Source organism: Acartia tonsa, chromosome 9 (assembly GCF_053477335.1).
Source record: "Acartia tonsa isolate MP-2025a chromosome 9, ASM5347733v1, whole genome shotgun sequence".
Lineage (NCBI taxonomy): Eukaryota > Metazoa > Arthropoda > Copepoda > Calanoida > Acartiidae > Acartia > Acartia tonsa.
The window spans coordinates 32,996,314-33,010,754 of record NC_137268.1 but is presented as its reverse complement, the minus strand read 5'-3'; the positions used below and the strand labels follow the sequence as shown (position 1 = coordinate 33,010,754).

The 14,441-nt window shown below is 32.2% G+C and overlaps 1 protein-coding gene across 5 annotated transcripts in view; it reads left to right on the top strand.

Annotated features, from left to right (window-relative positions):
- Positions 1 to 7,527, top strand: part of LOC145328805 (uncharacterized) — a 243,393-nt gene extending 235,866 nt beyond the window's left edge. For 3 of the 5 annotated variants that reach the window (XR_013882646.1, XR_013882645.1, XR_013882647.1), the window contains 3 exons: positions 1,104 to 2,988; positions 3,771 to 3,821; positions 6,493 to 7,527. Coding sequence is in view for 2 of the 5 variants with exons in the window: in XM_080172678.1 (XP_080028804.1) it covers positions 1,104 to 1,880; positions 3,771 to 3,821; positions 6,493 to 6,635 (971 nt within the window). In the remaining 3 variants the exon portion in view is untranslated. Of the gene's footprint in view, positions 1 to 313; positions 661 to 1,103; positions 2,989 to 3,770; positions 3,822 to 6,492 lie in introns of those variants that run through there. The other 2 variants (XM_080172678.1, XM_080172679.1) reach the window with 2 other exon arrangements.
- The last annotated feature ends 6,914 nt before the right edge of the window (positions 7,528 to 14,441 follow it).

Here is a 14,441-nt window from a genome sequence, read left to right as displayed (position 1 = left end):
ATGCTACACTTTATGATTTCACATTTGCAGTTTTGCAACGGTATTTTTTAAAATTAATTTAATAAACATTTATTGGCCAAATAATGTCATGTTTAAGAGCTTTTAAGTTGCAAAATGGACATAAAAAAATTTATAAATGCGTGATTATAAAGTGTAAGATTTTTTCAATGAAGAAATTGGTAAGGAAAAAAGATCAAAACTAACAATTTTTACCCTTATCTAGCTATTTCTTAACAGAAATGCTTCTTATTGCTTATATAAACATGTCCACCTACTAAAATAAATTATCACCTCTATTTTTAACCCCCTCTAGTTGAATTGGAAGAGCAGAAGAGGCGAGAATACGAGGAATGGTTTAAGACCCAGCAAAAAGAGGCCCTAGAATATTCCTCCACAGTACAGTATAGAGAGTCTAAGGAGACAAATATCTCCCAATCCCACCTTACCACCTCCTCAGCTACTCTGGAGACCAGAGTAAGCATTGAGAGAAGTATAGTCGGCCATAATGATACTCTTGTTCAAGATAATTCCTATCTTGAGGAGACATATCATAATGGTTCTGATGAGGTTGATGAGTCCCTGCAGCGCCTGGAGAACCTGTCTGTAAGTCAACAACAACCATACAATGGAGATGGTAGGATATAACCTTGTTTTATATTATTATCCCCAATTAATTCTAAAACAAATAACTAATTTTACCTAATGCTTGCAACATATACAGTAATCTAATGTAACATAATTAAAAATAATAAGGTAAAATGTTGTTAAATAAACATGATGAACTATAGATTTCAAATGTAACAAGATTAAGCCAAAAATATTCATTAGGATTAATATAATATTAGTAGATTTAAAGAGTAGATTCTTATAGTCTGTTTTAGATTTAAGACAGAATTTACAAAATTTGACAGAAAAAAAATAAAAATGCATATGTTTAACAATTTCCATTAAGTTAGTCCAATTAAAGATATAAAGAAAGGGTTAAGGAATATGTAATTATTTTTGAAAAGGGAAAAAAACATGTTATTAATTGTCTTTGAAAATTTAGTTCCTAACAATTAAACATTCATTCTGTAGATATTAATTTTTCAATATTTTATTAGGTATGGAAATGATGAGCCAGCAGCAGCAATCCTTCAACCAGTCCCAGGCCATGTCCTTCCAGCAGTCTTCTCAGAGTTCTCACCAACAGTCAATGTCATATGAACAATCCTCCCAATATCAGCAGAGTTATGCCCAGTCTTCTCAGTCAGAGATCTATGAGAGTACTGAGTTTGAGAGTGGTCTCAAGGGCTACAAGCCTAAGGGAGTTGAGATGGCTAATGGTGATATGAATCATAAGCCTGCCATGAAGATGATCCAGAATAATGGAATCTTTGGTGGCATTACTGGTGATCAGAATTCTCTGCTGGAAGATGCCCAGTTTGACTCTAAGAAGCACTCTGTCAGAGATTTAGTTGGACACTTTTCTAAAGTGAAGCCCAAGGCTCAGATTCCTGTTCAGTACTTACCTGAACAGAAAATCTACAATGGCAACCAGGGACCATCTCTTAACTATTTGAACTCATCTAATGAAAGTGCAACTCTACCCAGAGCTGCTTCTTCCACCAAAAAGGACTTTGATGCTTCTAGACAAGATTATGAAATGAAAAAGCAGATGCAAAACAATACCTCAACCACATCTTCTTCTACCACTGCTATGTCTAACAACTCACAACAGTCATCTGTTGAAACTAGATCAAGATCAGCAGTTTCTGCTGAGAAGAAACAACTGTTGAACAGCAGAAGACAGTCATTGAAGGATCTTCTCTACTTTGACACTGAAAACAACAGAGGATCATCAGCCGCCGGCATTATTGACCCCTCAGCAATCTTAAGAGGTGAAAAAGCCAGTCTCTGGAATAGATGTGAATCCTCCCACCCTACTCCACCTGCTTCTGTTTCTGCTGCCCAAATGTACATTAGTAAACCTCCTGCCCCAAATTCTTATTCCCAAACCCTTCCTAGATCCTTTAAAAATAAATCCTGTGATAGTAAAACTTCTCAAAACTTAGCCATCAATCAGCAGTTGTCCCCCAAAACTCCTCTAGTTGTTCCTAAAATAACCACTCAATTTGTTGATTCCATTCCCACATCTTCATCCTTTCCTCTCTCATCCATACCTGAATCTTCATGTTCTCCTACAGCAGAAGTTTCCCAAAAGGAATCCTTACCTGAACAATCCACAATTTCAGCTCCTGCAGTTTCTTCTACTGTTTCTCAATCACAATCCTTAAATTCCCAATCATTAGTAAATTCATCTGTAGTAACTTCCTCCTCCTTGCAGCTTCCTACATCTCCTGAATATGAAGCAGTTGTACATTCTTCTAACAAAGTTTTCACTTCTACTCCTTCGTTTACACAACAGCATCATTCCATGACAACTGCTGTAATAGGAGTAACAGAACAACTTCCTACTAATACTAACACAACCAATTTTACATCTAATTCCTCTGTTGTTGTTGGCATAACCCCTGTGATTGAATCTAGCCATGAGACACTAGATCACATTACAACTGCAGCAGATGATCTACATCCAACTGTGAGCCTCCTGTCCTCCTTTCCAAGCCTAAACCTCCCTAGATCCTCAGCCAGTACTCCTCTTCCCACAACTCCTTTCCCCCCTATTGACCATCTAGGTGGACTAGTGGTTACCACAGCTTCCTCCTTTCTTCCCCCACACACCCCGGCAACAATGGGTGTTGCTGGCCTTAACCGGTCACGCACCCCAATCCTTGTCACTACCCGTCCTTCTTCTGTCATTGAGGGTAGGACTAGACACATGTCTCGGGAAGACATTGCTCGAATGATGGCTGAACTTAATGCTCCCCTTCCTCCTTTGGTACCTATTCCTCAGGATATTAGAGCCTCTCCTTTATTGTTTCACTCCCGTACACCAGGAACTCCAACGCTCACAGGATCCAAGATGTAGACAACCATCTCCTACAGGTTATAACAATGTACAGATAATAAAACAATGATTGGAGTTCCTTCTTATTTGACATACCTCTCAGAATTTCTCCAAAAATACTAGTACATTAGCAAATTAATCACTAATTAAGGCATCAAGCACAGAGTGGACAAGAATTCTGTTATATTGCACAAATATACTTTGCTAGCTAGTACTTTTTTGCAAAATATTTTTTTGTGTTTGTCAATACCCAAATACTTTGTGTAAGGTCAAGGAAACTTAATATGTTTGATGTCTAAACAATACACAATTTAGGCATCCAATCATTGAATATCTTTTTCTTAAAAGAGTTTCCTAACTTTTAAAGTGTGTATATTTGTTTAAATTTTACATAAAGTATTTTTTTTTAATTCTAATAAAACAAAACATATCTAAATTTGTTTAAAACACAATACATTTTACATCATAGTAACATACATACACATACCTGCCTACTCTAAATATATTTTGTGCTTACTAAACTGAAATGAATACAACTCGTTTAATTATAAGATTATTTTTATATTTTATGATTCTTTTTTATTTTAATTTAATTCATTTAATTGCTTGCTATTTAGATTAAAAAAATTGTTATGTGAATGTATGTAGTTTATATTTCACTACACTGTAAAAATATTTAAGTTTTTTTTTAATAAGACATTTTATTTAAAGTTTTTTTGTTATTTTTTACAGTTAATGATTTATAATTATGTTTGTGATGTGATTCTTTAAATTTAAATAATTAATTTTTCATGTTTAAAATATTTGTTTTATAATTTAGGTTCCGAAGAACCCAATTCAGATGGTTTGTTGACTCATTCCAATATCGCAGGTAATTTTTAAAATCTTTTATCCGACGAGGCCTCTAGAAGCATTTTAGATTTTAGTTTAAAAAGAAGTTTGGGGTAATTTTTCTTTAAAGGGTGGTAGCAAGTTCGGCCATGGGGGGGGGGGGGGTAAAGTGGGGATTACCCCCCACCCATTATTTTTTCATTTTATTCCCCCACCCATTTAAAATTTAAACCTACCTTGGGTGTGCCGTAGTCACCCCCAACCATTTAAGAGGGGGTATTTACTCCCCCCAAAAAAAAAATAATCCCTAAAAAAAAAAATTTGGCGCGCTTCGCGCGCATTTTTACCACTAAATATTTAATAGTATTTAAATTACCCCCCAAAAAATTTTACCCCGGGGGTTAATATTTACCCCCACCTAAAACAAATTACCCCCCCCCCCCCCTTAAAAAATTTACCCCTAACCCAAAAAAAAATAAAAAGCTTGGACGCCCCTGGGTGGAAGTACCCTTATTTAAAAGAGCTATAATCCTTCCCAGGACCTATGCAAAGTTTCAATGTAAATAAGAATTATATTTCAAGACATGCATTTACTTTAATAATAGTAAAACTTTTTTCTTACAAATGAATTAGTTCCAGATTACTAGGTAAAGACAATAATATAATCTAATTATTCATAGAAGCTTGACAATATTCATTATTTCTAAGAAAAGGTAGTAAAAAAAATACTACAAGAAAAAAAGTGATTCTTTTGTAGTGGATTTAATAACTATTTTGCCTCTCAACTTTAATATAAATGCTATAGGAATGATGACAATGGAAGCAGGTCCATTTGTTTACAAATATATTCAATTACAATTGCAGCAAAGCAATAATAACAAGGATATCAGTAAGCAAAGTAATATATTAGAAAGTTGTAATCAAAATAACCCCAAAAAAACTTTAAGTATAATGTAAAAATAGTCTAGTTCATCTGTCAATTTTATAAGACAAACTTCAATAGATATTAATTCGCTTTAAGAAGTATTTATGAATTAATAATTTTTTTACATTATACTTTTTAGGAAAAACTTCCAAGATGGCCACTAAAATTTGTATATAATATTAAAGATAGGGTGGCCTTTTATTTACAATGTTTAGCAATTTTGTAGGTTTTTTTAACAAAGCTAATTTTCCTAGAATTTGTCTCAAATTATCAAAAATAGGTTATTACAAAGTTATCAAATTTAACTTTAAAATTTGTCTCAAATTATCAAAAATAGATTATTACAAAGTTATCAAATTTAACTTTAAAATTTGTCTCAAATTATCAAAAATAGATTATTACAAAGTTATCAAATTTAACTTTAAAATTTGTGACGTTTCTTTTATAGATATACAAAATAGTACTTTATGTAGATTTTAAGTAACTACTTTATAATTGTGTTTTGTCTGTACATCATTCCAACCATGAACCATAAATACATAACTAGACTAAATCTATCAAAATGTCTTAATCATTACTATATGGAATGGACAAAAATTTAGAATATCTTTTTATTGTTGCGAAAATTATGGATATTAATGTATCTGTTTTTATATTCCATATTTTACCTCATAATTTTTAACTAGATTCTTTTGTCTTTTTTTTTAATTAGCTCTTCATAGAATTTTTTTATTTATTTTGAATAAGGATTTTATTAGATTATATAATTTTGTATAACATATTGTCTTGTCCCTTTTGTGAATAACCACTAATCATTTATTTTCAAATTTGATTAGTATTTAGAATATTTATACAATCAAAAGTTGGATTTAAGAAATGAAACCAATATGCATATCTTTAAGAGTAACTTTTGCTCAAAAAAAGAAATTTTGAAGATATGTAAATACAAAATGAATTTTACAATAAAAAAGGGCAATCATTTTCATTAGGGGAAACTATGAGATGAAAATGGTTTGCACCAGCAGTGCCCCATAAAAATTTCCATTCTATTTAGATCTGTATTGTTATAACTATTGAAACAATTGGAAAAACATTTAAGAGATTTTCAATATCAAGGGGAAACGAATTTTCATACATAGATTATTATTAATACTTTTATTTATGGGTAAAAAAACTTTTATTGAAACATAATAGCAAAAGTATCCATGAAAATTATAATATTATCTTAGCTTATTTTCATTACAGTATGCAATGGTTTAGTAACAAAATATTTTATTTGATAATATTAATGGTTGGTTAGTTTCTTGCAACATATGACTTCAATGTGAAATGTCTGGTCTTTCTAACATTATTTGTAAGACATATGGTTGCGCCCCTAGAGGCACTAGGACCACTTTAGGTGTGTGTGTGTGTGAGGGGGGGGGGGGTGTTAAAGTCAACTTATTCTCATTTTCAATTTTGGTTTCAAAAAGAAAAAGCGAAAAAAAAATTTGGGTAATTTTTCTAGGGGGGATTTCTCTTAGAAGGGTAGTGATACCCTCCCCTAAAATACTTGTAAACCTTTCCAGGACCGGTAAAAAAACTACATTGTAAAGGAGAACCATATCGGATCAGTGGTTAACAAGATCCTTCATTTGCTATAGATGTTATCAAAAGGGAAATATTAAATCTATTACAGCCAAACTGGTTTTCTTTCAATGCCATATTCCTTTCCTATTTAGACTTTATTTCAGGAAAAAGAGATAACATTTCATAATTTAACCTAATAAATGTTCAACTATTGTAGGAAAGAATGAGACTAACTCTGGAAAATGGGACAACCACAACACAATTGCTCGTGGCTGGGCCGGTCCTTCTGCCAACTACCATCCAGTCACATTTAGAGCCATATACAACGTTGAGGCTCAAAAACCAGTTTCATCAATGTAAACAATTTATTTAAAAAGGCGGTAAATTAAACAATTCAAGCAGTAATTTCCCGCGCTTTTCAAAACAAACAAAGTGTCGGACAATTTTCCCCGCGTTTTTTTATGATAAAATAGCGGGTAATTTTTCTGCGTTTTAGTTCAACTACAAAACATCACCACGGTAAATTTAAAACATTTAAATAAAGTTTACTACATAATTAGGACTTTTTCATAATTTATATTTTTTGTTAATTAAGATTTTAAAAGACCTTCTAATTAATTGCTAACAAACAAAAAAAAGTTAATTTAACCTATTTTTTGCGCTCTTACTTGTTAAAACTTGTTTTTTTATGGTTTGTGATCTAATAAATACATATATTTATGCCATATAAAAAAAGATGCTTTAGTTTTCTAATCTAAATGTGAATTTTGGCTTGTTTCATCCTACAAGTGTAAATTAAAACGAAAATTGTACTGTATATTAAAATCTTATTATTGTTTAACTGCATTGAATATTGTTAAATCTTGAATAAAATCATCTTTGCAATATGTTACACAAATTTGATTTTATTTGAAAATTATTTAATTTGTTATGGATACAGAATATTTAAACACTTTTGGTCAATTTATCAATGTTAATTGTTTGTTATTGTATTCTTTAATCAGTTTAATTATCTTCCCTATCTGAAGATATTTAAACTGTAATTATTGTCTTTTTGTCACATCGAATCCTTGACCCCTCCCCCATAAAAAATTGTAATGGAGGGTTCATAGATTCCTGAATGTACTATCCCAATTATTATTTCTAGATATTGATTATCAAATTATTATTTTATAAATTGAAAAGTAGAACCTTTATATATTTCATTCTTGGATACAGAAATTTTAGCAATAAAGTTTTATTTATAAAATAATGTTTTTTTTTAAATCTGTGGTGTACACATGCAGAGTCTTAGCTAGGGGGTGTAAACATTAAGGTGGTGAAGGGGACACTCCCTTTTGCACTCGTGTCAATTAAATGATAAAATCAGAGCACAGCAGCTACGAGAAGCTGCAGTCTTATCAACTTTTTGACAATCTGCAGCTACAAAAATTCCAGCTGCCAAGGTCTCAGAATCGCCTTTTAAAGACTTCAATTATTCGCCGTTTCAACCAAACCTTAATTTATATTTGTTAAGTGGTCAAACCCCCCCCCCCCCTTATTTCAACAGATTTAAATTATTTTGAGGGGTCTTTTTTGTTTGTTAGTTTAATACTTTATGTTAGTTTATGTTAGGTTACAGTTGGCACTTAGTATGGCATAGGAGAAATGAAACTACCCCACCTTCATGTACATTCAGTTTATTTAAAAATAAGGTAGAGTTTCAGTGCTCTACAGGCACTTTGAGGGAAATCACCCCCAAATTATTTTCAAAATCAACAGGACAGCCTAGTTAAAAGCAAGGCACAGACATAATATTTATTTTTAACATTACCACTGGAAGCCTGTACCTACCTATTGATAAATGATTATTCAAAGCTATAATAGATTTGAGCAAAAAACAATAAATAAAAACCATATTCAATGGCAAAAAATACTGAATCGAGTTTAAATGAAATTCATTAAAAATGTTGTAATTGCATATTAAAACTTTAATTTGCTGAATAATTATAAAAAATTAGATTTGTCTGTCTATAGCAAGTATGGAGAGATATAAAAAATACAGCTGTAAATAATGATTATGTTTTGTCTCCCTTGCTAACAACTTGACTGTTTTGGTATCTCTAACTCTAACTTCTCTGTCTGTCTGTGTGTACCGAAGAATCTCCTCTGCAGGGTAGCTTTTCATTGATCCTAGGAAAGGTTTATAACTATTTGAGGGAGGATAACACCACCGTTCCAAGAGAAATCATCTTAGAAAAAAATCTGAGTACTAAAAGTACTACCTAATATGAAATGTATTAAAATTATAATAAAATAACTTGCGATTGTGGCGTAACACGTGGCGCATCCGCTCGTTGTTGGGATGGTTCGATAATCAGCGTCATAACCAAAGTGTTTTCTACTGCTGCAACGCCAAGTGTGCAACATGAAAATTTAGAGAATGCCCCAGCCCAAAACAGGCGCAAATCATAACCATGAACATTTAGTACATATGTACTATATTTATATACAAAATAGAGAAAGTGTTTGAGTGTTTGAACGCATCCTTATTAAGGAATTCCATGTAATTTTCTTTTAATTTTGTTTTAGGTTTTAGTTTATCATTTCCATAAAACTTTAAAAACCTATTTAATATAAAAATGTTAATTTATGTTCTTTAGACTTAATCAAAGTGTTTGATAAAATGGGTTTTATTGAAAACAAAGCGCAGAGATATAGATGTTAAGGGTGGGAGTAAAGTTTACCCCTCCTAGACCTTTACAACCCCTCAGTTTACCCCCTCAAATTATAAAAAATACATTTCATTACCCCACCAAATCTTTTACCCCCCCCCCTAAAATTAAAAAAAAAACTTGGACGTGCCTGTTGAAAGCTCTTCATGAATGCCTTCCCAACCTCTCTAATTTATTTCCTCTTCATCTACCCTCATCAAGCTTTTTTACACATAATTTAGTGCATTCAATTCATGTAATTTTACAAAACAAAAGTTAAAAGTTTCTTATATAGAAGCACAGCTGGTTTATGTTCTTTTTAGATAAAACAAGGATGACAACATCCATAAAAGCGAAGCACTGACTTGATTATAGAGTTGCTTCGCTTATAATATTGTATTTTGTTGTCCCAGGAATTAGTATACCAAAAATCAGATTAATCGGATTATTAGATCACATAAAAATTTGTTGTTAAAAAAGTAAAAAAATCAACATGTTTAAAATGAACGTACGGACATTCTGGTAATGATTATAGAGTTGCAACGCTTTCTAAATCTTACCTGACTACTACAGAAATCACCATGCAAAGTTTGAAATCAACAGGACAATTCCAACATGCCTAAATTAACGAAAAAAACTATCTGTTACGGACGGACGGACGGACGGACCGACCCTAATTATAGAAAAGCTTCGCTTTTAAAAAAAACCTTCAGATTGCTTTTGTTGCGCTAATTATGAATTTTTTTATAAATAAAAATAATATACAATCAGGTTGTTAGCTTTGTTAATTGAAGTGATACAACGGATTTTTAAGAAAAACAATAATTTCTGCGCATTCACAAATTTTGCATGTAATACCAGATCAAAATAAATTTTAATAATTTTAGTCATTAATTTATTTTAATCAAAACATTTTAATTATTTTTGGAAATGTATCTTTCGACTCAAATTTTCTTTAAAAAACATTTTTAGTAATTTTGTATTTTTTAATTAATTTTAATTCAACCGAAAAAATGAAATATAATATGACATTAAAAACTATTAGATGGGCAGATGGACGAAGTTATTAAACTTGTTTAAGTGATGGAATGATATTATGAGTGTGTGTCTGTCAGTCTGTCCGTCAGAGAATTTAATTTCTCGTGTTCATTCGAATCTGGTGGATAGGAACCGGTTCTCATCCATACGAAAAAACTATGTCTAGCATCGTATTATATCCAGCTTTCTACAAATTTAAAAATGTACAATCATAAGATTAAAACCACTTACAATTGTACATTCTATATCCGCGTTTATAGCTGTTTATAGTACAATGAAAGAAATAACTATTATCAGTCTACTGTTTTGATAGACGGCTGATTATTTCGTTAATATTCCTCATACGAAAGTGCATACTCTATAGGGCTTTCTTGGTCTGTCGGCTATGTTACAAAAGTCATTTATGTTACAAAGTTTTATGATTTTCAGTTTATTATGCTGTTATGACCATCTGCTTTATAGCTCACTTTGCCTGCTAGTCCCTCCATGATTTTTTGTGTGATTGCTTCTCAGCGACCGTGGCTAAAAACGAGGCGCATCCGTTCCTCGTTGGAGAGGTGATAGGTTCGAATCTCGGCCAGACACTGCATCATAACTAAAGACTTTAAAAATGGTTTCTACTTCTGCTATGTCAGATGCACGACATAAATAGTAAGAGTAGGGGGAATGTCTTAGCCCAAACAGGCGCAACTCATTACCATGCATAGTTGGGACTTCTTAGATAAAGGTCATGCAATAAAAAGGGTCAGTTGTCTATTGGATGTTACTTAATCTAATATTATTAGATGTTAGAATATTTTAATCTAATTTTTTATTGGACAAAATTGTCTTTGTAAAAAGCATGGCACAACCACAAAATCTTCCAAAATGTTAATGTAATTTATCAAACTTTGTAGAACAATTGAATTTAGTTCAATTAAGAATTTCTATTCAGCCTACAAACGATTTGTTGTTGTTTCTCGAAGTCAAAGCCATTAGATTTCAACATTGGATATTGTCGAGCTAATTTTTTGTGATAGTCAACATGGATGATAACATCCAAAAAATCTCAATGTATCAGACGGGGAGACGAACATTTAAAGATATTTGGAAGTCTATCTAAAACAACCAGGGATTTACTTACATTTTAGGACTTGCTTATAGCGATGTTTCGCTAACACTGTGCCTAATCATCCTAAGAGTCAATATTCCTAAATTGATAATTATGCGATAATTATATCAAACTTTTTTTCATAAAAAGTAAAAAAATATTATGTTAAAAATAACATACAAAATTTCTAGTTATGCTTATATAGTTATCATTATAATATCAATTTGAATGGATTATTAATAGTCAATAGATTTATTACAATACAATTAAAATTTTCAAAGCATAGTTTATCCAAAGTTATGCAACTGTATATCTAACTAAAACCAAAAAATGTACACTTCTATTTCAACAACAATGTAAATGGTTTCTTCCTACAATACATTGTTTTACTCTTGGTCTTATTGTTGATCTAGGCTTCTATATATATATATATATTATAGTCATTACCAAATATATTATTTTTCTGAGTTAAATCTTAGGATAACTAATTTTTCCAATAATCTCAACACCGCAATATATCTTAACCCCTTACAGTCGGGCCCCTTGCCGCACCTTAATCAGTCGGGGGGGGGGGGGGCGTTCAACGCCCCCCCCCCCCTATTATCTCAGTTCCTATTAGAGCTAGAGAGCTCAAAATTTTTGTGCAAGTCCCCTGTGTTGTGATGAATTACCGACCTTAAGTAAGTCAAGGTCAATTTTCGCTTCCTTCACCCTTTTATTTAACAACCTTTGTTTTTAGGTCCTTTTTTACTTAAAAATTTCAAACGCCTGTAATTTTTTTATTTTTGAAGCTAGAATAAAATTTTTTTTGCAGAAAATGTTTATTTTTATGTAAATTTTATATTTGAAATATCAAAATATAATTTCAGCTGCCGCAGCTATACTTGGCAGCTGCCAGGCGCCGCAGTCGGCGGGAAAACGGCGGCAGATTTTTTAATTTTAATTTTAATACATTATGTAGACATGTAAGATAAGCTTAAGTTTAAAATTTGAAAAATTGCGTCCACAGGAGCCTTTTAAAGATTTCTGGAGACCTGGAGGATCAGGACCTGCAGAATCATACCTGTAACCTAAAATTGACTTGAACACCTGTATTTAATATGAGGATGTACTACTAGAAGATATTTTAGTATTTTGGTAAGATAAAATGCTTTGTTTAAGTCAAAAAAAATATTTTTGCTCTTTACCTGGATGACCCTGCCGGGTTTGCTGGCATCCTGTGCCTGCCAGGATGAAGATATTTAAAAAATTTCAACTCTCAGTTACGTCTCATACCCACACTTAAAAAGTCAAGCAGTTTGGGCTCTTTATCTTTCACACACAGAAAATGAGATAGAAAAAACCGGATGGGGGGGCGTTTAACGCCCCCCCCCCCCCCCCGACCGTTAAGGGTTAAACAGGGATAAAAAGAAATTTAATTTTGTTTAGTTCTTATATCAACATACTAGGTAAACATCACAGAAGGGGAGGCAGAAGTCTCCCGTCCCCCCCCCCCACTTTTAATTTTAGTTTTAAAAAGAAAAGAAAAAAAATATTTGAAGGGGTCATTCCCTTTTTGGGAGGGTAGATGTATTTAATCTAAAGGTTTAATCGAAATTAGAAACATATTTTTGTTTGAAAAATATAATATTTATGCCCCTAAAATATATTATGATTTTGGTACAAAATTTGCCTTTGTCAACCCTTTTTATTATTTTCCAAAAAAGTATTTCTATTTAGCATATGATTGGTAAAACTATTACGATTACAAGTGTATATTGTCCTATCCTTCTACCCCTGATTGTTACCAAAAGTGCCAAGGGAAAGATAAAGACACTAAGAATCAAAATATTTTCCAATCAGACTCTTAAGGACACGGAATGAAATTCTACAAAAAAAAAATGAAGAAAATTTTTGATTTTCCTGTATACTGTAACACATAGCGCAACTGCTCGCAGTCGGAAAGGTGGTAGGTTTTGATCTCGGCACAGCTCAGCGTAATAACTATATTTGTCATAAATGGTTCCTACTGCTGCTATGTCAGGTGCGCGACATAATTATCTAGATTATGGGGAATGCCTTGGCCCAAAATAGGCACATCTTATTACCGGCACAGTTAAGACTTCCAGACAAAAGTCGTGCAATCAAATAAGGGTTAGTTGTCTGAAGGACGTTTGACTATATAACTTGCAGATCATTAAACAGCATTTTGGTTTGGTTCAGAGATACACTTAAAATCAAATATCTCTGTGTCCTCAAAGGCTAATATCCCAAACTCATTTTGAATACATGTCAAAATTATTGCTCAAAATAATCAGAATTATCAGAATAAAAACAAAAGAGCTGCTCATTCTAATAATATCAATAGACCTATTGTTATATTTGTTTTCCATTTTGTAACAAAGCAACTCTATAATTATAGCATAACTATTTATATATGTGATCATACCATACATTACAATTTATATAATTGCCACGCTTTCTTCACCACTCTTCCACAATTCGTTGTAAACCTTCCCAGGACCTTTGAGAATAAATTTATAGTATAGATGTATAACCTCACAGCTACCCTAGATCTCCCAGTTAAGGAGCTTTTCGTCTGCTAGCAATTTGCTTTCTACTCTTTTGTAGCGAATTGGCTATGTTAATATTCCCGACGCTATTCGCTGATATTCAAAGACACAAGAAGACGTACGGTTATTTAACATTGTTAAAGGTTGTAAAGTAAATATTAGTTCAGCAGTTAGCAAGATCCTGATCAGTTCTCACAGACAGACTCACAAACATCCTGTTACTTTTGAATTAGGATATAGATTTTGTTTTATTAAACTCCCTTCTCCTAATTTGGATTAAAGCATTAAATAACCATAACCGTGCATAGCTTTCTCTGAAAAACTCAATAAAATAAAATAAGACTAATTTCCTTCTATACCATTCCCATACCATTTTCGACAGATGGTTTCTATTTTAGTCAGTCTGTTCAAATTGCTATTTAGAGAATTAGATTTTCTCGGTTGCAATTGAAGATAAACGGTTGATATTTTTGAGATTTCCTGTATCAAAATGTTTATTTGTTATTTCCAGCTTTCTACGAATATAAAAATGTACAATCATAAAATTAAAACTAGTTTTTTTAGCCGGTGCCTCCGTTTATAATACGATGCGAGAAATAACTTTTCTCATCCATACGAAAAAACTATGTCTAGGATCGTATTAAATCCAGCTTTCCGCGGATATAGAATGTACAATTAGAAGATTAAAACGAGTTTTTTTAGCCCCGAGGTGCCGAAGGCACGGGAAAAAAACTGGTTTTAATTTTATGATTGTACATTTTTAGATTCGTAGAAAGCTGGATTTAATACGATG